This window comes from Vipera ursinii (assembly GCF_947247035.1).
Source record: "Vipera ursinii genome assembly, chromosome: 6".
NCBI lineage: Eukaryota > Metazoa > Chordata > Lepidosauria > Squamata > Viperidae > Vipera > Vipera ursinii.
Window position 1 is genome coordinate 7,825,403 of NC_139515.1, and position 26,165 is coordinate 7,851,567.

A 26,165-nucleotide genomic window follows, 5' to 3' on the forward strand; every position below is an offset into this window, starting at 1 on the left:
CCGGAATTTGTGTTGCTAAGTGAGAAATTTGTTACGTGAGTTTTGCCCTATTTTATGACCTTTCTTGCCACTGTTATTAAGTGAATCGGTGCAGTTGTTAAATTAGTAACATAGTTGTTAAATAAATCTAGTTTCCGTATTGACATTGCTTGTCAGAAGGTTGCAAAAGGGGATCACGTGAGCCTGGGACACGGCGACCGTCATAAATGTGAGTCAGTTGTCAAGCATCTGAATGTAGATCACTTGACTGTGGCGATGCTGCAACAGTCGGAAGTGTGAAAAAATGGTCATAAGTCACTTTTTTCAGTGCTGTTGTTACTTTGAACAGTCACTAAGCAAAGTGTTGTATGTTGAGGACTACCTGTAATATAGTAACAACTAGCTAAGTAGTCTTTTGGTCCAACCCCTTCCTCAAGCAAGAGACTCTGTGTCCTTCCAGACAAACGGTCGTCCAATGTCTTCTTTAAAACTCCAATGATGGAGCAACCATAACTTCTGAAGGCAAACCTCAGGTTTTGCTGAGGATGACTCAATGTCCCAGTTATATTGAATTTGGACTGTTGCAATTTGCATTGTGTAGCCTAGATTGTTCGGAAGATGCCGTTGGTCCATAAAATAGCAGCCTGAGGAACATAACAGCTCTACCAAAGGAGCTATGCTGGTTATCTCCTGTAGTTCTAGACTGGAAATTAATCCAATATGACATTCCAGTTCCCACTGGGATTGTCCCATCCCAATCAATCAATCAATCAATCAATCAATCAATCAATCAGAATAGAGCTGGAAGGGATCTTGGAGGTCTTTTAGTCCAACCCTCTGCTCAAGCAGGAGACCCGATTCCATTTCAGATAGCTGGCTCTCCAATCTCTTCTTAAAAACCTCCAGTGATGAACCACCCACAACTTCTGAAGGCAACTTCTGTTCCACTGGTTAATTGTTCTCACCGTCAGGAAAATTCTCCTTCGTTCCAGGTTGCTTCTCTCCTTGATTAGTTTCCATCCATTGTTTCATGTTCTGCCTTCTGATGTTTTGAAAAATAGGTTGACCTGAAGGTCTGAAGGTACAAACCTCCCCTCACCATTTTTAACCTCTTGATCCATTAGGGAGGTTCCTCCCTAAGCTTCTTCCTCTGACTGTTAAGCGACTGGGGGCTCCTGATACTCTGATTGTTTCCTAGGCACCTTCTCTTCTCCTCTTTCCTCAAGGCCATTCGCACATTCCATGACAGACACTCCATGGATGTGTCCTTCCTTTCACCAGACTCTTGAGTTCAGTTCAAGGGAACTTACTTGCTCAGATGTTCTTCTTTTATGTTCATCTCCCTATTCTCAGCCTTTCTATTGCCTGTCAAGAGTAGCCCTTGTTATCTCTCTCGTTTCCAGGCAACAATGTGATGAGAACCATTCATGGCGTGGGAGAGATGATGACTCAAATGGTCCTCAGCAGGGGGTCTATCTTCCCTGCCTCCACACCTGACATTCCCCCAAGCGCCCACCGAAGCAAACAAGCCAACCTTGTGGAGAGTGAAGATATCACCGTGATGGACACCAAGTTAAAAATTATCGAGATTTTACAGGTAAAAAAAAAATCTACGCTGTTACTTATTTTTGGAGAAAAGGACGAAATATAGCTTACTTAACCTTTCGGTCTGAAAAACAAGAGTTTTGTATTCTCTTTTTTCCTTCTCCGGCCTTGTGAGTTAAGGAGATTTTCTGGAGCTAGAATGAGGGCAGATGAAGAAATGCAACACAGAACAGAACAGAATAGAATAAAAAATATGGACTGGACTGGACTGGACTAGAATAGAATAGAATAGAATAGAATAGAATAGAATAGAATAGAATAGAATAGAATAGAATAGAATAGAATAGAATAGAATAGAATAGAAAATATGGAATAGAATAGAATAGAATAGAATAGAATAGAATAGAATAGAATAGAATAGAATAGAATAGAATAGAGTAGAATAGAATAAAAAATATTGACTGGACTGGAATAGAGTGGAGTGGAATAGAATAGAATAGAATAGAATAGAATAGAATAGAATAGAATAGAATAGAATAGAATAGAATAGAATAGAATAGAATAGAATAGAATAGAAAATATGGACTGGACTGGACTGGACTGGACTAGAGTAGAGTAGAGTAGAACAGAACAGAACAGAATATAACAGAAAACAGGATAAAATAGAGTAGAGTAGAAGAGGAGTAGACGTAGTCCTCGACTTACATCCCCAACTGAGCCCAACATTTCTGTCGCTAAGTGAGACATTTGTTAAGTGAGTGTTGCCCCATTTTACAACCTTTCTTGTTATAGCTGTGATGGGAATCACTGCAGTGGGATAAGTTAGTGACCCAGTTGTTAAGTGAATCTGGCTTCCCCATTGACTTTGCTTGGCAGAAAGTCACAAAAGGGGATCACCTGGCCCCGGGAGACTGCGACTGTCATAAATATGAAGCAGTTTCCAAGCATCCAACTTTTGATCATGTGACCATGATCAACGGTGCTACAGCAGTCATTAATATGAAAAACGATCACAGGTCATTTTTTTCCAGTGCTTTGTCACTGTGGTCACCTAATGAACTGTTGTAAGTTGAGGACTACTTATAGAATTCTTTACTGGCCAAATACAATTGAACATAACAAGGAAGTTGTCTCCGGTGCATAAGCTCTCAGTACATAGACACAAACATACATACAAAGAGATGAAAATGAAAGCTGAAATCCAGTCCTGTGTTTTACCCCAAGCGACATGTATGAAGATGTAAGGTAGGGTCATTTTTTCCAGACAAATTTTGCATTAACATCAGAATTTTTAGCTGCCTGACTAAAAGATTTGATTTAGCTCCGTTTTAGTTATTAGTATTGGAAATAACAAGAACTATTTTTCAAACCTTCAAGGATGAAGGACTTAAAAGGATTAATTTTTGGAATGACAAATGCGTTGGGATCCTTGATTGTCTCTGAGCTTGATGGTTTTCTTGCAGACGTTTCATGACCCAACTAGGTAACATCATCAGTGCTAGAAGGAAGTGAGGCTTGCTCTCTGTCTGTATACTAGTGGCTTGCCCTATCAATGTTGGTGGGTTGTGATCTGATGATGTTACCTAGTTTGGGTCATGAAACGTCTGCCAAAAAACAACCAAGCACAGAGAACACCAAGGTCCCTTCGTTTCAACCCTGAGCTATAAACGTTCCCTTCTAATTGGGACAAATGTGTTGTTTCATTTTAAAATCTATTTTACTGCCATAGTAGCAACTTTGATTTTCGTAAATAAATGACCTTTGTGTGCGGCTGAAAAATAGGCTCAAAAGTCTATCTCGTAAAGTTTATCCTCAGCGTTCGCCTTGATTACCGAATATCCTACTTGCTATCTATTTACAAGAAGGAATTTGGGGAGAACAATGAAAACGTTGACAATTCCACAACGCCACCACCCGACTCACCAACTATCACCTCAGGTAAACCAGGTTAAATCAAGGTAACAATGGTTTCTTTCAAACTAGAGCCTTCGTCAAGGCATCTGTAGCAAGCCCAGTGAGAAATTAGCATCAGAGTGAAGTGATCCAAGGTCCATCAGGATGTCAGATGCAGGAATGAAAGCCTGTGATGCAAAATTGCTTTTGTGGTTGCGACGCCATCCTAGGCTGCCTCAACAGAGGGAGAGCACCAAGATCATGCGGAAGTGTGACAGTACAGGCAGTCCTCGGCTTACGACAGTTCATTTAGTGAGCGTTCAAAGTTACAGTGGCATCGGGGGGGAAAAAGGGACTTATGGCCGTTTTTCACACTTAACAACCGTTGCGGCGTCCCCACGGTCACATGATCAAAATCCAGACCGCTGGCAACCAACTCGTCTTTATGACCGTTTGCAGTGTCCCAGGGTCACGTGATCCCCTTTTGCGACCTTCTGAGAAGCAAAGTCAACGGGGAAGTCAGCTTTGCAGCTGCAGTGATTCACTTAACAACTATGGCAAGACAGGTTGTAAAAAGGGGCAAAAGTCATTTAATAAATGTCTCACTTGACAACATAAATTTTGGGCACGGTTGTGGTCGTAAGTCGAGGACTGCCTGTACCGCTCTATATTGTATCAAAGAGGCCACACTTGGAATGCTGCATCCAGTTTTGGTTGCCACGATGTAAAAAAAGATGTTGAGACTCTAGAAAGAGTGCAGAGAAGAGCAAGAAAGATGATCAGGGGACCGGAGGCTAAAACGTTTGAAGAACGGTTGCAGGAATTGAGAATGTCTAGTCCAGAGGTAGGCAACCTCGGGTCTTTTATGACTCGTGGACTTCAACTCCCAGAATTCCTGAGCCAGCATGGCTCAGCTTGGAAACCTCTCCCTTTCCCCTCAGCGTGGCTGGCTCAGGAATTCTGGGAGTTGAAGTCCACGAGTCCTAAAAGAGCCAAGGTTGCCTACCCCTGGCCTAGTCTAATGAAAATAAGGACATGATAGCATCTTCCAATCCATGTCGAGCTGTCGCAGGGAAATGGATGACATTTTTTATCTCTGTAGCACTGGAGGCAGGACAGGAAGCATCTAGTGGGTGTTGGTCAGGAGGAGATTCAACCTGGATCTAAGGAGGAATTTCCTGACAGTGAGAACAACTAATCAGTGGAACAGTTTGCCTTCCAGTGTTATGAGTGCTCCATCGCTGGAGCTTTTCAAGAAAAGTTTGGACAACCATTTGTCCGAGATGATATAAAAACTCCTGTCTTCGGCAGAGAATTGGACTAGAAGACCTTCATGGTCCCTTCCAGCCTTATGATTCAATGATTTTATGTATCATAACTTGTCTGTGGTCCAAAAAGGGCAAAATACACATGAGTGAGCTTTCATTCTTGGGCAGTACGTTGAAAGCGACATTATTGCGTTGCGTGTGGAATGTGCTCAGCCCTTAAATTGAGATGGTAGGTATTATCTTGGGGGCACTAAAGGGAAAGTTGGGGAAACAAGTGGCAAACAAGTAATGTATGAGTAGCCATGCCACTCATAGCTATCGCGTGTGAGTATCGACTCGTAAAAATGGAGCCTGTGAATTATAAGGTCGGACAGCCACTTGTCTGAAATGGTATAGGGCAGTGATGGCGAATCTTTGAGAGTCCGAGTGCCCAAACTGCAACCCAAAACCCACTTATGTATTGTCGGGTGCCGGGTGGGCGTGGCCCTTTGGGTGGGCGTGGCTGCGGTGATAACTGCAGACTGGGTGGGACTCAAAAGTTCAATCAATCAATTCCAACGTTGTAAGATCTTTTTTTTTATCCGCGAGAACTTGAAATTGATTGATTGAAACTTTTTTTTGTGTGTGTGCACACGGCGGCGGCAGCGGCCTAAAGCGAAAAGGTTTTATAAAACCCAGCTGAAGGCCTAGGACTGGGCCGACAGCGCGGGTGCCCACAGAGAGAGCTCTGCGTGCCACCTGTGGCACGCGTGCCATAGATTTGCCACCACGGGTATAGGGGTTTCAGGCTGAGGAGGGGGTTGGACTAGAAGACCTCCAGAGTCCCTTCCAACTCTGTTATTCTAATTCACACCAGTTGCCACTGATCAGTTCTTTTTGGCAAAAAAAAAAGCTAGGAAAAGAGGAGGATGTTTTTTTGTAGTGCTGACTCTACGCCGTCTTCTATTGTAGCAGCTGTTCCTGATATAGATGAAATTGCTGCTGAAGCAGAAACCATGTTTGCTGGCAGGTAAGCTCATGTCTTTGGCCTACTGTTTTTGCTTGACCAACTGCTTCTCACTCTCTTGCTCTAATAGGCCTAATGCAGGGGTAGGCAACCTCAGCTCTTTTATGACTCATGGACTTCAACTCCCAGAATTCCTGAGTCAGCTGACTCAGGAATTCTGGGAGTTGAAGTCCATGAGTCATAAAAGAGCCGAGGTTGCCTACCCCTGGCCTAATTAATACTTTTAATTCATCTTTATATTTGACTCTGGACAGCGCGACAACACGCTCCCGTTTCTCTGTGGTGGCATTCTTAATTTTTCAGAAGGTTTTGCAAAGTCCTAAGGACTTTTAGTAAGCACAGATCGGCAGCACTGATGGGGTTACCTAGTTGGGTCATGAAACGTCTGCAAGAAAACTAGCAAGCTCAGAGAGCACCAAGGACCCCTCATTTCAACCCTGAGCTACAAATATTCTCCATGGGGCTTTTAGTAAGCTTGGAAGCTGTACTGCTTCTGCTTGACAAAAAAAAAAAAATACTCAAGACCATCCACTCATTGCCTAGCCGGGGTAGTAAGTTGCACAGCTTGAGATCACTGCACGACACTGCAAATTCGCCGTTAAATTTTTTTTTCAGATCTACAAATTATCCGTAAAAAACAGCAGCGGGCTAAGCTTTGTTTTCATTTCAGGTTCCTGAACGTCAGGTGTGAAAGCATATTCTGTTGGTCTTGATCAGTAGGCTAAGATGAGAATATTCAAAGACAATTAATCAGTGGAACAGCTTGCCTTCAGAAATTGTGGTTACTTCATCCCTGGAGGCTTATAAGAAAAGACTGGATTGCTATTTGTCTGGAATGGCCTAGGGCACGGGTGTCAAACTCGCCACATCACGTGACGTGTCGCGACATATCACGACTTTTCCCCCATTGCCGGAGCCGGTGTGGGCACGGTTTCAGCACAACGCATCCGGCCCGTGGGCCGGCAGTTTGACACCCCTGGTCTAGGGTCTGCTGCTTGAGCAAGGGGTTTGATTAGAAGATCTCCAAGCTCCCTTCCAACTCTGTCATTCTGTTAAAATTTCTCCGATGGTTAGATTCCAAGCATCTCAGAGAAGGAAGTCTCCAAAACAACAATCTGACTAATTGAACAGACTCAGAAAGGAAACTTGAAATTGTAATTATATAAAGCCAGCTGAGGGCTTGGTCCCGTCTATTGTCAATAGCGTTCTAGTGCCCGAATTCTTAGTTTTAGCCAAATATGGAGCATAGCATATCAAACAGAAGGATTTCCTGGTTTTTCCTTATTCCTCGTTTTGACCAAGACGACAAGAATCTCTTCCTCCACTTTTGAGTGAGGCCCAAGTGATCCTCCTAACAGAATGAATCCCACTCTTCAGAATGGCCCATCTAAAGAGGCTTAACGTCACACGCGTTGCTATCACTAGATTCTCTCTTTTTTTATGCAGAAAGGAAAAGAACGCCGTGCAACTGGACGATGAAGGGGGCAGGACGTTTTTGCGAGTCTTGATTCATCTTATAATGCATGATTACCCTCCTTTGCTCTCAGGAGCTCTGCAACTCTTGTTTAAGCACTTCAGTCAGAGAGCAGAAGTGTTGCAAGCATTTAAGCAGGTACATCCCACCAGAATCTTGGTTTAAAGGGAGAGGGAAAATTTCTCCTGTCCAATTGTGTCCGACTTTAGGAAGTGGTCCTCATCTCCCTTTCTTAGCCGAGGGAGCCAGCATTGTCCAAAGACATTTTCCGTAGTCATGTGGCCAGTGTGACTAAACACTGACGTGCGTGAAACACTATTTACTTTCCCACCGAAGTGGTACCTATTTATCTACTTGCACGTGCGTGCTTTCAAACTGCTAAGTGGGCAGGAGCTGGAGCAAGGAACAGGAACTCACCCTATCATGCACGCTCGGGTCTTGAACCCAGCCTGTCAGTTCTTCATCTGACAAGCTCAGTGTCTTAACCGTTGAGCCACCGTGCCTCCCAAAATGTTGGTTTAGCACACTGCATCAACCTATCCTTCAGTTGTCATAGGAGATAAATGTCTACAAGCATACTTTAATATGATATAATAAGGTTTGTGCATTTTCTTTACACGGTGAGTCAAAACTGCTGTTTAGATGTCAGGTTAGATGTTCTTTTTCTGTAGAGAAAAAATAGGGCGTTATGATATTCCCATTTTGAATGCTGTTCCTTCTGAATCTGAATAAGCATTTGTCTATGACAAGTCTTCAACAGCGAAGGAACACTTTGACTGTATAGATCAGGGGTGGGCAACCTTGGCTCTTTTATGACTTGCAGACTTCAATTCCCAGAATTCCTGAGCCAGAATGGCTCAGCTTGGAAACCTCTCCCTTTCCCCTCAGCATGGCTGGCTCAGGAATTCTGGGAGTTGAAGTCCACAAGTCATAAAGCGGCCTAGGCCTAGACCAGGGGTAGGCAACCTTGGGTCTTTTAGGACTCGTGGACTTCAACTCCCAGAATTCCTGAGCCAGAATTGCTCAGCTTGGAAACCTCTCCCTTTCCCCTCAGCACGGCTGGCTCAGGAATTCTGGGAGTTGAAGTCCACGAGTCCTAAAAGAGCCAAGGTTGCCTACCCCTGGTATAGATAATCCTTGACGTACAACAGTTCATTTAGTGACCATTCAAAGTTACAGTGGCATTGAAAAAAGTGACTTATGACCATTTTTCACACTTACGACCGTTGCAGCATTCCCCCATGGCCAGGTGATCAAAATTGGCAACTGACTCATATTGATGATGGGATCATGTGATCCCCTTTTGCGACCTTCTGACCCACAAAGGCAGTGGGGAAAACAGATTCACTTAACAACCATGTTACTAACCTAACTGCTGAAGTGATTCACTTAACAACTGTGGCAAGAAAGGTTGTAAAACGGGGCAAAATTCACTTAAGAAATGTTTCCCTTAGCAACAGAATTGTTGTTCAATTGTGGTCGCAAGTCAAGGGCTATTTTACATCGATTTCTATTGAACCTCAGGGCTGATGTAGATACTAAGTTTCAAATCTGGATTGACCCCAACTTAATTAATAATTTTAGTAAGCCAAGAAGAGCTTTTCAGTCAGTTTTGCTTATGATAACAATATAGGAACAAAGGGTGAAAATCTTTTGAAGACGCTGGGAGCATCTTGTCAGAAAATGAATAATGTACGTGTGATTACAGTTACATTCACATACCTACACATTCCCTGGAAAACATTTCCAAATGTTCGAGAAGAGATTTGGATGCTTATCAGCGAAGGAATACCAGGAAAATAGCCTAGAATTTCTTTACTCAGCAAAAGCAGGAGAAGAAAACAAAATACTGTTTTTATTTTGTTATGCTTACCAGTGTCTAAAAATGAAATCCTTTGTATTTTATTTATTTTCCCAGATGTGTAAAAAGCAATTTTTCCGAGCATTTTTCAAAAGCGCCATTTTGTAACACGACATCACAAGCAGATGAACAGACCTTTGGGGTAAAATGTCTTTTGTTGAATTCTGACTACTTACAGGTCCAACTGCTGGTGTCTAACCAAGATGTGGACAGTTACAAGCAAATTAAAGCTGACCTTGACCAGCTAAGACTGACTGTGGAAAAATCAGAACTTTGGGTCCAAAAAAACAGTAATTATGAAAATGGTGTATTAGGTGAAAATCAAACAAAAGGAAGTGATGAACCTATAGAAGTGAGTTTTTTTTAGCTTTGATCACTTCCTACTTTCATTTTCCTAGGCTTTGACAGTTTTTCAAGCTTTGTTATGTTTTTGTTATTATTATTATCTTACATTTATTGTAACTACCATTCTAGACAAATCTCTTATCTTCCACTTCTCTTCTCTTCTCTTCTCTTCTCTTCTCTTCTCTTCTCTTCTCTTCTCTTCTTCTCTTCTCTCTGTCTAACAACACTTCACAAAGACATATAAAATAAAACCTAAGATACAAATACAGTTAATAATTATAGCATAAGTAACTGCTTTACATGACAGTAATTTAAATTTTGCTTTTTGACTCTTCCTTGAAATTACAGGATTCAAACATGTTAAGTCCAGTCCAGGATGGGAGTAAGAAACCTCAGATCGATACCAATAAGAATAACAACTATAATATAGTTATGGAGGTATGTTGAAATATTACAGTAAAATTGTACATTTTTTTTAGTAAAATGAAAACAGACGAGGAGACCCAAACTGATTGGTAACCTCACGCTGCAGTGAACGAGGACATACATTCAATTTCGCAGTTACTATGATTGTTGGCTGAGCAGGTAGAAAAATAGCCAGGGAAACATTGGAAGCCTGGGAAGTTGACAGGAGTGCTGATTTACCACCAGCTGATCAAGTACTCGGGAGCTGAGGACCTGGCAGCAGAAGGAAACAACAGCCAATTGCCATCCCTCAACACACCTATCAACCAATAGGAAGGCACCACATGAATACAACTCACAGAATAGCCCAAAGCTCATGTTTTAGTAGAGAGAAGTTCCCTGAAGCTGGGCTCCAGCACAGGTTCAAAAGCTCAGAAAATTAAACCAGATTGGATCTTATCCCAGGACATGTTTATTTACCTTCATTTATGAAAAAAATATATCCAGTATGTGTTACTTTTTATCCACAGATTTTGATCCGATTACGGGGGCTCTGCATTCAAAATAAAAAATGTCGAAATCAGCAGCAGCGCCTGCTTAAAAATATGGGAGCCCACAGCGTTGTGTTGGATCTTCTTCAAATCCCCTACGAGAAGGTGAGCCTGGGATATATTTGGCAGTGGTAATTAATGCAAATAATTAAATTGTTATAATTAAGGGAGGTTATTTTCACTTTGAAACTCTTGCCACCCTGAAGCAAAAAATGGAAATGCGGGGTTTTTCAGTTTTGGCTGTTAATGGACATAGATTAGCTGGACGTCTACTTACGACCATAATGGAGCCTAAAATAACTGTTGCTAACCGAAACAGTTGTTAAGTGAATTTTGCTCCATTTTACAACCTCCCTTGCCACAGTTGTTAAGTGAATCGCTGCAGTCGTTAAATTAGTAACCCAGTTGTTAAATTAATCTGGCTTCCCCTTTGATTTTGCTCGTCAGAAGGTCGCAAAAGGGGATCACGTGATCCCGGGACACGGCAACCATCACAAGTACATGCCAGTTGCCAAGCCTCTGAATTTTGATCACGTGACCGCGGGGATGCCTGAATGGTTGTAAATGTGAAAAATGGTCATAAGTCCCTTTTTTTGCAGTGGCCGTTGTAATTTTGAATGCTCGCTAAAGAGATGGTTGTAAATCGTGGACTGCATGTAGACAAAAGATTTGCAGAGTGGTAAAATAAATTATTAAGACACTGGCTCGTTGTTGTTTTTTTGCAGAAATGAAATGACATTTTCTCAAGTTGCTCATTATTTTAGAAATGTGTCTTTCGTCTCACATGCAGGGGTGAAATGTAAAGTTGCTTTGAGAACATACGTAGCTGTAACAGTGTTTTATTTGGAACTATTTTAGTAACTATGTTCTTAATGATTTTTTGGACTCAATTTATTTCATTTCATTTCATTTTATTAAATTTGTATACCGCCCTTCTCCCGAAGGACTCAGGGCGGTGAACAGGGCATATATAAATAGCAATTTATGAATGTTTTACTCTTGACAGACAGGCACACACATCCACATGAATGAAATACTTAGTTTATTCAATATCTTCTTTGTGTCTGGTCCCAGGGGTGTAATAAATCTGAATTGAACATGCGCGCGAATCAAACAAACATGGATTGTTTACAGTGGATTCTACCAGTGTTGACTGACTACCAAACACGTAATGTGTTAAGAGTCCACCTCTGCCAATATTAATGTCTTAACTTTTTTTCCTTTTGTTGGTTCATCTCACAACTGAAATAATGACTGCGACTGAAGACTGACCAAAAGATGAATGAAATTATGACCTTAGCGCACCTGTTTCTTCAGAACTTCTGTCGTGGAAACTCCCAGAATCAAATCCTTCTTCATAAACACCTCAACCTATTCTTAACCCCTGGGGTGAGTATTTAATTATGGATGAATTTCTCACTGGAAGGGACGGTATTTGTATCCAAAAAGATTGCATGATTCTGCCCTTGAATGTTCAAGGCTAGGAAAGGGCCTTGGTTGCTCTCTAAGCTTGGTTGTTTTCTTGAAGTTGTTTCACTACCATACTAGGTAACATCATCAATACTAATGCAGTGCTGCACTGGTGATGTTATCTAGTTTGGATAATGAAATGTCTGCAAGAAAACAACCAAAGCTCAGAGAGCACCAGGGATCCCACAGTTCTTCTCCTTGTCCTTCTCCTTGTCCTTCTCTTTCTCCTCCTCCTCCTCCTCCTCCTCCTCTTCCTCCTCTTCCTCTCTGCAAACTCCCTGCCACTGATGATGTTATCTAGTTTGGGTAATGAAACATCTGCAAGAAAAAAAACCAAGCTCAGAGAGTACCAAGGATCCCACAGTCCTCCTTCTCCTTGTCCTTCTCCTCCTCCTCCTCCTCCTCCTCCTTCTCTGCCTCTCCACAAGCCCCCCTCTAGCAGTGGTGATGTTATCTAATTTGGATAATGAAACATTTGCAAGAAAACAACCAATCTCAGAAAACACCAGGGATCCCACAGTCCTCCTTCTCCTTCTCTTCCTCCTCCTCTCTAGTAGTGGTAATGTTATCTAATTTTAATAATAATAATAATAATAATAATAATAATAATAATGATGATGATGATGATGATGATGATGATGATGATGGTGGTGGTGGTGGTGGAAGGGACCTTGGAGGTCATCTAGTCCAACCCCCTGCCCAGGCAGGAAACCCTGTACCATTTCAGGCAAATGGCTGTCCAGTCTCCTCTTAAAAACTTCCAGTGTTGGAGCATTCACCACCTCTAGAGGCAGGTTGTTCCACTGGTTAATTGTTCTCACTGTCAGGAAGTTTCTCCTTAGTTCTAGGTTGCTTCTCTCCTTGATGAGTTTCCATCCGTTGCTTCTTGTCCTGCTTTCAGGTGCTTTGGAGAATAGCTTGGCTCCCTCTTCCTTGTGGCAGCCCCTTAGATATTGGAACAATGCTATCATGTCACCCCTGGTTCTTCTTTTCATTAAACTACACATATCCAATTCCAGCAACTGTTCCTTGTATGTTTTAGCCTCCAGTCCCCCAATCATCTTTGTTGCCCTTCTCTGTACCCTTTCTAGAGTCTCAACATCTTTTTTACATCATGTTAAATAAATTGTGTAATGAGACATTTCATTTGTGTAATGAAACATTTGCAAGAAAACAACCAACCTCAGAGAGCACCAAGGACCCCTTGTTTCAATCCTGAGCTACAAATATTCTCCTTTATTGGTATTCGGGGCTATGTTTTCTTATTTGAAAGATGGGATAGAATAGCAGGTCTCCTTTCGTAAATCCTGTTTGGAGATGTTGTCCCACTGCTGTGACATTTCTCTGCTGATCCGTTTCGGTTCAACCTCTCCAAGGCCCGAATTTAGTCTGATTCAAAATATGAAAAATTTTAAGTGAGACTAAATTCTGGCCTTGAGGAATAAAATGCGAGAGAGAGGGAGGGATGGAGAGAGGGAGAGAGAGAGGGAGGGAGGGAGGGAGAGAGAGAGAGAGAGGGAGAGAGAGAGAGAGAGAAGTTATCCAACACGTGTAAATTACCACTTACGTTATTCTACAATCTTTTTCTCCATTTTTAAATTAGCTTCTTGAGGCTGAAACCATGCGGCACATCTTCACCAACAATTACCATCTGTGCAATGAGATTAGCGAGCGGGTGGTGCAGCATTTTGTCCACTTCATAGAAACGCACGGCCGCCACGTCGAATATCTGCGTTTTTTGCACACCATTGTGAAGGCCGATGGGAAATACGTCAAGAAGTGCCAGGATATGGTTATGACAGAGGTAGGTTAAGGGACACAAGAGGCTACCTCTTTGTTGGTTTGTTTGTTTTTCCCTCCAGGAGTTATTGCAACCATCACAAGGTCATAATGAAGGAGAATTCGTTCTTTAGTACCATCATCTGACAAGAATTTATCGATGATAACGTTTAACACTCAAGGTGCTGGTTGTCACCTTGAAAGCCCATCATGGCTTAGGACCATCTTATCTGAGGGACCGTTCAAGTCTGTCCAGATCCTCCTGTCCAAATCCTCCTGTCTCTTAAGCCTATCTTCTGGAGTGTTGGCTATTCTTGCCAGCTTGGTGTCATCTGCAAGTTTGATGAGTTCCCCATCAGATTTTTAAGAAGAGATTGAACAGCCATCTGTCTGTATTAGTATGGGGTCTGTCTGCTGCTCAAGCAAAGGATTGAATAGAAGACCTCTAAAGTTTCTTCCAATCCCGTTGGAAGAAATTATTTCTCTGGATGAGAAATAATTCCAGGTCTCCTTTCAGCTGGTCAACGGAGGTGAAGATGCATTGGTGTTCTACAATGACAGAGCGTCTTTCCCAGTCCTCCTTCAAATGATGTGCTCGGAGCGAGACCGAGTAGACGAGAGTGGACCTCTGGTTTACCACATCACCCTGGTGGAACTGTTGGCAGCCTGCACAGAAGGCAAAAATGTCTACACCGAGATCAAATGTAATTCTCTCCTTCCCTTGGACGACATCGTGCGAGTGGTCACGCACGACGACTGCATACCTGAGGTAGGTTGAACGCTACTGCCATGTTCTTAAAATAAGGTGGCCTTTGATATCGGACGTTGCTGAGGTAACCCGAGTTTTATCTAAACCCGTCTTTAGACTACAAAAGCAAAGCAAAACAAAAAATGAATAAGAAGACGAATCTTAATTGCACGTTGAGTAGTTGTGCTAAAAATAGGCCTTCTGCTCTGTGTTATAGCAGTTACAGCAAAAGAGTTAAGAAAATAATAATAGCACTTACCAATAGCAATTGCACTTAGACCAGGGGTAGGCAACCTTGGCTCTTTTATGACTCGTGGACTTCAACTCCCAGAATTCCTGAGCCAGCATGGCTCAGCTTGGAAACCTCTCCCTTTTCCCTCAGCATGGCTGGCTCAGGAATTCTGGGAGTTGAAGTCCACAAGTCATAAAAGAGCCGAGGTTGCCTACCCCTGACTTAGACTTATATACCATTTCACAGTGTTTTACAGCCTACTCTAAGCAGTTTACAGAGTTAGCATGTTGGCCCCAACAATCTGGATCCTCATTTTACTGACCTCAGAAGGAGGGAAGGCTGAGTCAGCCTTGAGCCCTGTCAGGATCGAACTGCTGGCAGTGAGCAGAGTCAGCCTGCAATGCTGCATTCTAACCACTACGCCCCCCCCACAGCTAGAATAGAAATAGGAATAGATATAGAAATAGAAATAGCACTTAGACTTATATACCACTTCACAGTGCTTTACAGCCCTCTCTAAGCAGTTTACAATGACAGCATATTGCCCACAACAATCTGGGTCCTCAATTTCAGGATGGAAGGCTGTCTCAACCTTGAGCCAGTCAGGATCGAACTGTTGGCAGTGGGCAGAATTAGCCTGCAATACTGCATTCTAACAACTGGGCCACCACGGCTCTTAATTAAGCCATTAATTAAAGCAGTGAAACTGATCTCCCCTAAAATGGTAACATGGTTTGGGAACCGGAGTAGGAAAAGTCACAAAAAACAATGGTTTGCCATTTAAATGAAGATGGTATGTCAATGGTTCTCAACCATGGACCCCGTTTAAATACCTTTTGTGGTCATGGACCATGGCCATGGATCACCAAGACGTAACTCAAGATATAAATCATAACATTTCTTCAAGCTGTCACAGATTCCCTGTGATGATATTGGGGCCCCCGAGGGGTCCACAGACCACAGTTTGAAAACTACTGTGGTATGTCCTTCTTCATTCTTACTAATTGCACCCATCTTTAATAATCCTGTTATTATTAGGGAGCTGTAGTGCCACAGTGGTTAGAATGCAGTATTGCAGGCCGACTCTGCTGACTGCCAGGAGTTCGATCCTGACCAGCTCAAGGTTGACTCAGCCTTCCACCCTTCCTTCCGAGGTTGGTAAAACGAGGACTGAAATTGTTGGGAGGGGGGGGCAATAGGCTGACTCTGTAAACTGTGTAGAGAGGGCTGTAAAGCACTGTGAAGCGGTACATAAGTCTAAGTGCTGCTGCTATGGCTATTGCTGAAAAGAAGACCAATTATTATCCCCAAGTAATAAAGTTTTGAAAAGGAAGCATTGCCTTAGATTCTGTAACTGTAGCACAAAACTTTGCTGAATGTTTGTGATATATCGTGGGAAAATCCTGTGGCTATGCTTCTGTTTTGCATCAGTGAAAATTCCTTTGAACTTCCAGATCAAGATTGCATATGTCAACTTTGTCAATCACTGCTATGTGGACACTGAAGTGGAAATGAAGGAAATCTACACCAGCAACCACATCTGGAAGCTGTTTGAGAATTTTCTGGTTGACATGGCAAGGGTAAGCCTTTGGATGTCTTTCAGAAATCTGATTAAGTGGTGTTTTTTAAAAAAATATTTAAACTTACTTTGCTAAATAGAGAGAGAACTTCCTTTGGAATTGAAGTCCACACATCTTAAAGGTGCGGAGGTTGAAAAACACTAGAATTAAATTATGCAAGTATCCTTCAAACCAAGAACTGAACTTGATATTAAGAATGATTTTAAAATAGATGGATGGATGGATGGATGGATGGATGGATGGATGGATAGATAGATAGATAGATAGATAGATAGATAGATAGATAGATAGATAGATAGACAGACAGACAGACAGACACACAGACACACAGACAGACAGACACATATAGATGATAGAGAGATAGGGATAGAGAGACAGACAGACAGACAGACAGACAGACAGATAGATAGATAGATAGATAGACTGACAGACAGACAGACAGACACATATAGATGATAGAGAGATAGGGATAGAGAGACAGAGACAGACAGATAGATAGATAGATAGATAGATAGATAGATAGATAGATAGATAGATAGATAGACAGACAGACAGACAGACAGACACATATAGATGATAGAGAGATAGAGACAGACAGACAGACAGACAGATAGATAGATAGATAGATAGATAGGTATAGGTATAGGTATAGATATAGATATAGATATAGATATAGATAGAGGTAGAGGTAGACAGATAGAGATATGAGATAGATGGATTTAAATAGATGCTAGATAGATCAGACAGACAGACAGACACATATAGATAGGGAGATAGAGAGATAGATAGGGATAGAGAGAGAGAGAGATGCTAGACAGACAGATAGATAGATAGATAGATAGGTAGATAGATAGATAGATAGATAGATATAGACAGATGATAGAGGTAGAGAGATAGAGATATGAGATAGCTGGATATAAATAGATGATAGACAGACAGACAGACAGACAGAGACCCATATAGATAGGGAGATAGATAGGGATAGAGAGACAGAGATATAGATAGATGCTAGATAGATGGATGGATGGATGGATGGATAGATAGATAGATAGATAGAGAGATATAGATAGAGAGATGATAGAGGTAGAGAGATAGAGATATGAGATAGATGGATATAAATAGATGATAGATAGATAGATATAAAGATGGATGGAGGGAAACCTGTGCATTCTTTAAGCCCTTAAAGAAAGGAAAATAGGAAAAAACCCTAGACTCCCACTTCTACTGACTATTGTCATGTCTGCTGCACTACGTTGCTGACTTAAAACCTGATGAATGAATGGAGTATTTGTATCTTTTTGATTCTTCACATGGTCACTTTCCCCCCCCCCCCAAATAGGTTTGTAACACCAGCACAGACAGGAAACATGCCGATTTATCTCTCGAGAAATATGTCACCGAGCCGGTAATGAGTATAGTCAGTGGCTTTTTCAGCTCTCCGTTTTCAGACAACAGCACAAGCCTCCAGGTAAGCAGTTGGTGACAGAGACAATTAGCTGTGAGGCCACGTTATGGAGGCATTTGTGCCACATCGCGTTTATGTAATGTTTAACTAACGCTTCCATCAGAAAAATACTTTTCCAATATGAGGAAATAGCTCAAAGGCCAGACGCCACAATACATTTACAGCCTTTCCGCGTTTTGTGGTGCCTGGAGTACTTGTAACAGTTATGCTTATAACAGTCATAAGCACGGTAGAGTGTTTTGTACAGTACTTATAACGGCTGTGCAGAATGTGGGTAGTCCTTGACTTACAACCGTTCATTTAGCGACCATTCAAAGGCACTGAAAAATGTGACATATGACCGTTTCTCACAGTTTTGTAGCCTCCGCACGATCAGGTAATCAAAATTCAGATGCTTGGCAACTGGTTCATACTTACGACCGTTGCTGTGTTGTACCAAGGTCAGATGGCTCCCCCTTTTGTGACCTTTTGTCGAGCAAAGTCAATGGGGAAGCCAGATTCACTTAACAACCGGGTTACTCACTGAAGAACTGCTTAAAAACTGTGGCAAGAAAGGTCGTACAATGGGGCAAAACTCAACCAACGTCTCCTTTAACCACAGAAATTTGGGGCCCCATTGTGGTTGTAAGTGGAGGACCATCTGTATGGGTCTTTTACCAAAAAGCTTTTTTTAAAAAAAGAAAAAGGCCAAGCTTGCATATCTTAATTCCTGATCTGGAATTCCTGGCACAAAGCTCTAATGGGAAAAAATAAAACAGGTTGTCACCCTTGGTTGTGTTCAAAGGCAGTTTGGTAAGTGCCACTTGAAAACGACGTACACGAAAATCCTTTGTCAATAGAGGAATATTTGCAAGTGTTAAATAAATTGTAACACACATATTTGTGTTTCATTTCCTGAACGGGCAAATGTTCTGCTGTGGGAATGAATGTGTTCCTTGCGTTACTTCCTTTAGACACACCAGCCTGTTTTCATCCAGCTACTGCAATCTGCCTTCAGAATTTACAACTGTACTTGGCCAAACCCAGCTCAAAAGTCTTCGGTGGAATCTTGCATCAAAACATTAGCCGAAGTCGGTGGGTAATTGCAACGGTTCTTTTTAATTCTTCTGTAATGTATTGGCCTTATATGCTTAAATCACTTGCTTTATGTCTAGCTGCTTGCTTAATGGCTGACCTGCTTTTATATGTTATGTAACAGTTGCTTGTGCAGAGCTAGACTTGCTGTCTCAACTCTGTTAAGTAAGTTTAGGGCAGGAAACTGCTGCTTTAAATCTATTGGTCGCCGCCTAGAGGCCAACCGTATAAATAACTGTGCAGCAGCTATTAGTTTACTTCTGTTCTGTTCTGTTCTGTTCTGTTCTTTTCTTTATCTTCAATAAAGCCTGTTGCTGTTTGAACCCTCGTCTCGCTCAGTGCCTGCAAGAACTGAATACAACATCTTCCTTTCAGGAATTGCATGGAATCTTCATTAAACTAGTTTAATGAAGAGAAGGACGAGGGGTGACACGATAGCAGTCTTCTAATATTTGAGGGGCTGCCACAAAGAAGAGGGAGTCAAGCTAGTCTCCAAAGCACCTGAAGGCAGGACAAGAAGCAACGGATGGAAACTAGTCAAGGAGAGAAGCAACCTAGAACTAAGGACAAACTTCCTGACAGTTAGAACAGTTAACCAGTGGAACAACCTGCCTGCAGAAGTGGTGAATGCTCCAACACTGGAAGTTTTTAAGAAGAGACTGGACAGCCATTTGTCTGAAATGGTATAGGGTTTCCTGCCTGGGCAGGGGGTTGGATTAGATGACCTCCAAGGTACCTTCCAACATCATCATCATGATCATCATGATCATCAATTATTTTAATGAATTAGCTTCCTGGAAATCAGTCTCTGGGAATGTTGTACAAGATCCATTAAAAACTAAAAGATGACAATCTCTGCAGGAAAAAAACACGCGCACAATATACTCGGTGTAGCATCTCTGCTATAGCTAGTTTTCGACTTACCACCACAGTTGAATCCCACGTTGCGAAGCGAGACATTAGTTAAGTGAATTTTGCTCCCTTTTATTGCTTGCTGCATTTGTTTAAGTCAGGGGTTTTCAAACTTGGCCCTTTTATGACTTGTGGACTTCAACTCCCAGAATTCCTCAGCCAGCATGGCTGGCTGAGGAATTCTGGGAGCTGAAGTCCACAAGTCATAAAAGGGCCAAGTTTGAAGACCCTTGGTTTAAGTGAATCGCTGCAGATATTAAGTTAATAACACGGTCGTTAAGTGAATCTGTCTTCCCCAACGACTTTGCTTGTCAGAAGGTCGCAAAAGGGGATCCTGTGACCCTGTGACGCTGTGACCGTCATAAATATGAGTCAATGGCCAAGCATCTGAATTTTCATCAGGTGACCACAGGGATGCTGCAAATGGTCATAAGTGTGAAAAACGGTCATAACAGTATCTCCTTTTGTTCAGTGCCGCTGTAATTTTGAACGGTCGCTAAGTTGAGGACTGCTTTTATTACATATCTACAAGCGATGCTGCCTCTGGATCCTCTGCGGTCTTTTGTTAGGACTGTTTTACCTACAAGGTCATTGGATTATGAATTTAAATTTTATTAGATGAACGGTGACCTGTCCTGCTGTTTTTATGTGGGTTCTGAACCGTAACTCGAGCCGAAGAAAAATCGATTGAGTCAGGATGATAATATTATTTTCCTGTGGACTTTTGCGGCGGCTGGTTTGTGTTTTTTAATCTTTACTATTGTAAACTCTCCGGAGTCTTGGGAGCTGGGGGATACATAAATATGTGCTATGAATAAAATAAAGACTCCTGTTAATTGTATCATATGCTGCTATGTTTCTGGGCAGAGAAATGAGTTGTTGTTTTTATCTATACTGCTCGGGGAAAATTCTTTTGCTTTTCACCAAGACTTAATGCCGCTGTATTTTGTAGCAAAAATACACAAAGGTTTGTCCTTGTGCAATTTTTTATTTTTTTATTTTTTTTATTGAAAAGTTTTAAAAATACAGTTTTCCTTTAAAAAACCCCCTTCCCCCTCCCTCCTCCCCTCCCTACCTCCCCTCTTCCCCCCCTCCCCCCCTCCCTCCTCCCCCCCACCTCCCCCCAACCCCCCTCCCCCCCGGACTTCCCAGAGCTAGATACAAGGTATATATATATAAAAAAGCAATCATAAACAACCATATACTAACAACTATAAATTCTAAAATCCATCACTCTCTAACTTATATAGGATCAAACAAAACTTAGCATTATTAAATATATATAGAAGACAAAATAAAAAAAGAAAAAAGAAAACGAAAGAAGACTTATTCAAATGCTAGATAAAACTTCTTGACCCTATACTTATTCTGGATAAACTCAATCCATTTTCTCCATTCCATAATATAATGTTCTTGCGAGTAATCTTTCAAATAGGCCGAAATCTTCGCCATCTCTGCCAAGTTGGAAACCTTTAAAATCCACTCTTGTATAGTCGGCAGTTCCTCTTTCTTCCAATATTGACCTATCAAAAGTCTTGCTGCCGTAACTAAATTCAACTGTCCTTGTGCAATTGTGTCTTGTGAAACCATAGATCACTTTTTCCCTTATATTACATAATGGTGTCATGTGATGAATATCATAATAACAGAGTTGGAAGGGACCTTTTAAATCCCTCTGCTCAGGCAGGAGACCCTATAGTATACCTACAGTATCTCCTTCCAGACAAGTGGCTGTCCAGTCTCTACTTCAAAGCCTCCAGTGATGGAGCACTCACAACTTCTGGTGGCAAGCCGTTCCACTGGTTAATTGTTCTCACCGTCAGGAAGTTTCTCCTTAATTCCGGGTTGCTTCTCTCCTTGATCAGTTTCCATCCGTTGCTTCTCGTCCTGCCTTCAGGCGCTTTGGAGAAGAGGATGAGGGAGGTGTCATCTCATTAAACGTCTCTCAATGTCGTGGGGAGGCATGATGTCACATGACTGAACTGACCTATGGCGGCAGAGCTGGCAGTCCCTGTTGCTCTCATTAAGTGACAGTCCCTCACACTCGCAGTGTCCCGTGTTCACCGGATCGCCATTTGCCAGCTTCTGCCGGCTTCCCCTTTGCCTTTGCTTGCTGGAAGCCAGCAGCGAAGGTCACACCTGACAGTTATGTGACCTGGGGCACGTCGTCGCAATGTTGTAATTGCTAACTACCCAAGTTGCAGTCGTGTCGCTGTGGGGACAACGTGATGGCTGCAAGGAGAAACAGCCGTCAAAAGTCCTTCTCGTTCAGGGCTGTCACAACTTTGAACAGTCCCTGAACGAGGGGTCCTTAAAGGAGGATTATCTGTAGAATCCATACTGAGGTGACTGTTTAGTATTGGTGTTTCTATCAAAGCTGATCGTTTTCAGCCGTTTTACCTCCTTTATATCTTTTGGGAAGGAAAAGAAAGAGGGAAGGAAGGAAGGAAGGAAGGAAGGAAGGAAGGAAGGAAGGAAGGAAGGAAGGGAGGAAGGGAGGGAGGAAGGAGATGAGGGAAGGATGGAAGGAAGGAGATGAGGGAGTGAAGGAAGGAGATGAGGGAGTGAAGGAAGGAGATGAGGAAGGAAGGAGATGAGGGAGGGAAGGAAGGAGATGAAAGGGAAGGAGGGAAGGAGAAAAGGGAAAGAGGAAAAAAGAAGAAAGGGAGGGGAGGAGGAAGAGAGAGGGAGGAAGAGAGGGAGGGAGGGAGGAAAGAAAAGGAAGGAAGGAAGGAAGGAAGGAGGAAGGGAGGGAGGGAAGGAAGGAAGAAGGGAGGAACGTAGAAAGGGAAGGAGGAGAAAAGAGGGAGAGAGGAAGGAAGGAGAGTCAAAGTCTCATTATCAGTAACATTTTATGTAGGACATGTCTAATTTTATCCCTTTGTTGAATATATTGATTGTATGCATAGGCATGCGTGTATGTACTGATACATTTTTAACGATGTTTTTCCAAAGCAAAGAACCGTGGCATTGCGATCCCTGTGGACCTGGATAGCCAAGTGAATACGTTGTTCATGAAGAGTCACACCAACATGATCCAGAGGGCAGCCATGGGTTGGCGGATGTCTGCGCGTAGCGGCCCCCGCTTTAAAGAACCCCTCGGAGGACCTTCGTGGGATTATAGGAACATCATTGAGAAATTACAGGTATGCTATAAAATTAGTGAATCCAAATGCTCCGTTAAAGCAGCGTCTAGAGAAGCATCCGGCCCTCTCAGTTCCTGGCAAATAGATGGGGAAGAAATGGAGGTAGTGACAGATTTCATTTTCCTGGGCTCCAAGATCACTGCAGATGGGGACTGTAGCCAAGAAATTAAAAGACGCTTGCTCCTCAGGAGGAAAGCCATAGCAAATCTAGACAGCACACTAAAAAGCAGAGACATCACCCTGTCAACAAAAGTGCGTATAGTCAAGGCTATGGTCTTCCCAGTTGCAATGTATGGTTGGTCCATAAGAAAGGCTGAGCGCCAAAGAATTGAAGCCTTTGAACTCTGGTGCTGGAGAAGACCTCCTGCGAGTCCGTTGGACTGCAAGGTGATCAAACGGTCAGTCCTAGAGGAGATCAACCCTGACTGCTCTTTAGAAGGCCAGATCCTGAAGCTGAAACTCAAATATTTTGGCCACCTAATGAGAAGGAAGGACTGACCGGAGAAGAGCCTAATGCTGGGAAAGGTTGAGAGCAAGAGAAAGAAGGGGACGACAGAGGATGAGGTGGCTGGATGGAGTCATTGAAGCAGTAGGCATGAGCCTAAGTGGACTCCAGAAGTTGGTAGAGGACAGGAAGGCTGGGAGGAACGTTGTCCATAGGGTTGCGATGGGTTGGACACGACTTCGCAGCTAACAACACAGCAACAGAGAAGGGGAGTCCAATGTCGGCAACTTTAAGACCTGTGGACTTCAGCTCCCAGAATTCCCCAGCCAGTATTGGCTGACTGGAGAATTCTGGGAATTCAAATCAGCCCGCAGATTTTTCAAGTTGCCAAAGTTGGACGTTCCTGGTCCAGATAATGACCTGATCACGGTGTTTTTGAGTTGTTGAATGAAAACCACGTAACCTATTGGTGGTATACGTGGTAGTCTATGCCTTCCATCTCCCCTTGGTCGCAGTCATTTCCCTTGAAACGGGAAAAAGTTGAAAATGAAGCCTTCACCCTGCTGGCTTTGTTAGAAAACTAGCAAACCCTTCATGATCCGGAGGCCTCAGCGAAGAATCTTTACTTATTTATTTTTGCCGTTATTTTAGGACGTGGTGACCTCCTTGGAAGAGCAGTTCAATCCTATGATGCAAGCTGAATTTTCTGTGCTGGTTGACGTCTTACGAAGCCCTGAACTTCTTTTTCCTGAAGGGAGCGACGCTAGAATTCGATGTGGAGCTTTCATGTCCAAGTAAGCTACATATTCGAAAACCAGCTGTGGGATTCAAATATGTGAACAACCGGTTCTCGGTGTGGATGCCAGTTCCGGAAGTCCATTCTGGGTCCAGGCGACAAAAAATTAGCTACCAGCTCTACCGAAGTGGTGCGAACCGGCTGAATCCCACCACTGTCTAAAACATGTTTGACTGCTTAATTTCTGTGGAGTCCTTGGTGGTCTCTGAGCTTGGTGGTTTTCTTGCAGACGTTTCATGACCCAACTAGGTAGCATTATCAGTGCTGGAAGGGAGGGGAGCTTGAACTGTGAGATTTGAACTGTGGGGTCCTTGGTGCCCTCTGAGCTTGGTGGTTTTCTTGCAGATGTTTCATTACCCAACTAGGGAACACCATTAGTGCAAGAAAGGAGGCGAGTTGGCTTAGATATTTGAACTGTGGGGTTCTAAGTTCTCTCTGAGCTTGGTGGTTTTCTTACCCAACTAGATAACATCATCAGTGGTAGAAGGGAGAGGAGTGTGGGAGGAGGAGGAGGAGAACTGTGAGGTCCTTGGTGCTCTCTGAGCTTGGTGGTTTTCTTGCAGATGTTTCATTACCCAACTAGGTAACATCATCAGTGCTAGAAGAGAGAGTGGTGTGTGGTGGTGGTGATGATGATGAATGATGAGGAGGAGGAGGAGGAGGAGGAGGAGGAGGAGGAGGAGAACTGTGGGGTCCTTGGTGCTCTCTGAGCTTGGTGGTTTTCTTGCAGATGTTTCATCACCCAACTAGGTAACATCATCAGTGCTAGAAGAAAGAGTGGTGTGTGGTGATGATGATGATGATGATGATGATGATGATGATGATGATAACTGTGAGGTCCTTGGTGCTCTCTGAGCTTGGTGGTTTTCTTGCAGATGTTTCATCACCCAACTAGGTAACATCATCAGTGCTAGAAGGGAGTGGGATTTGCTCTCAAGTTATTTTCCTTTGCAATGAAATAAGTTATCCTCAGTGCCAAAAAGAGCAAAGAGAAATAATCAAGAGGGGCCCACAGGGCTCGACATTATATTTTGTCTCATTTTTTATTTTAAGGTTGATAAATCATACCAAACGGCTCATGGAGAAGGAAGAAAAACTCTGCATCAAAATCCTCCAGACTTTGCGGGAAATGCTTGACCAGAAAGACAGCTTCGTTGAAGAGGTAGGCCTGAATCTCATTCCTAAAAATTAGGTTGCATCGGCTGGGGCATTTAAGCAGAAAGCGCGCAAATCTAAGAGGGGATAAATGTTTTAATCTGGTTTCCGGGGCAAAGGGAATGGAATCTAGGGGAAAATGTGAACCATCTTGAAAAAAAGGAAAAGAGAAAAAAAAAGTCTTAGTTGTCATTGTAGAAATTTGGTCAGGTTGGCTTTGCTCACAGAGATAGGTGGATGGAAATCGGTGAAGGAGAGACCCAACCTAGAGCTAAGGAGAAATTTCCCAACAGTGAGAAGAACTGATCAGTGGAAGATCTTTGCCTTCAGACGTTGTGGGTGGAGGTTTTCAAGAAGAAATTGGACAGACATTTGGCTGAAATGGTGTAGGGTTTCCTGAACTGGACTAGGAGACCTCCAGGGTGTCTTCTAACTTCGTTATTCTGTATATAGTCTTCCAATATCTCAGGGGCTGCCACGAAGAAGTGTGTGTGTGTGTGTGTGTGTGTGTGTGTGTGTGAAGCTATTTTCCAAAGGACCTGAAGGCAGGACAAGAAGCAACGGGTGGAAACTAATCAAGGAGAGAAGCAACCTGGAAATAACGAGGAATTTCCTGACAGAACAATTAATCAGTGGAACAACTTGCCTTCAGAAGTTTGTGGGTGTTCCATCACTGTGGCCTTTCAAAAGGCCACACTTGGAACACTGCATCCAGTTTTGGTCACCACGATGTAAAAAAAGATGTTGAGACTCCAGAAAGAGTGCAGAGAAGAGCAACAAAGATGGAGGCTAAAATATATGAAGAACAGTTGCTGGAATCGGGTATGTCTAGTTTAATAAAAAGAAGGACTTGGGGTGACATGATAGCAGTGTTCCAGTATCCCAGGAGTTGCCCCAAAGAAGAGGGAGTCAAGCTATTCTCCAAAGCTCCTGAAGGCAGGACAAGAAGCGACGGATGGAAACTAATCAAGGAGAGAAGCAACCTGGAACTAAGGAGAAACTTCCTGACAGTTAGAACAATTAACCAGTGGAACAA

At 42.7% G+C, this 26,165-nt stretch overlaps 1 protein-coding gene across 1 annotated transcript in view; it reads left to right on the top strand.

The window, feature by feature from the left end:
* Positions 1–26,165, top strand: part of ITPR2 (inositol 1,4,5-trisphosphate receptor type 2) — a 184,393-nt gene that overhangs the window by 86,170 nt on the left and 72,058 nt on the right. The window contains 16 exon segments of the mRNA XM_083366224.1: positions 1,383–1,576; positions 3,330–3,462; positions 5,640–5,694; positions 7,138–7,303; positions 9,205–9,378; positions 9,720–9,809; positions 10,307–10,432; positions 11,594–11,716; positions 13,401–13,601; positions 14,094–14,345; positions 16,011–16,136; positions 17,476–17,604; positions 18,555–18,675; positions 22,543–22,733; positions 23,830–23,972; positions 25,028–25,136. Coding sequence (XP_083222350.1) covers positions 1,383–1,576; positions 3,330–3,462; positions 5,640–5,694; positions 7,138–7,303; positions 9,205–9,378; positions 9,720–9,809; positions 10,307–10,432; positions 11,594–11,716; positions 13,401–13,601; positions 14,094–14,345; positions 16,011–16,136; positions 17,476–17,604; positions 18,555–18,675; positions 22,543–22,733; positions 23,830–23,972; positions 25,028–25,136 — 2,333 coding nt within the window.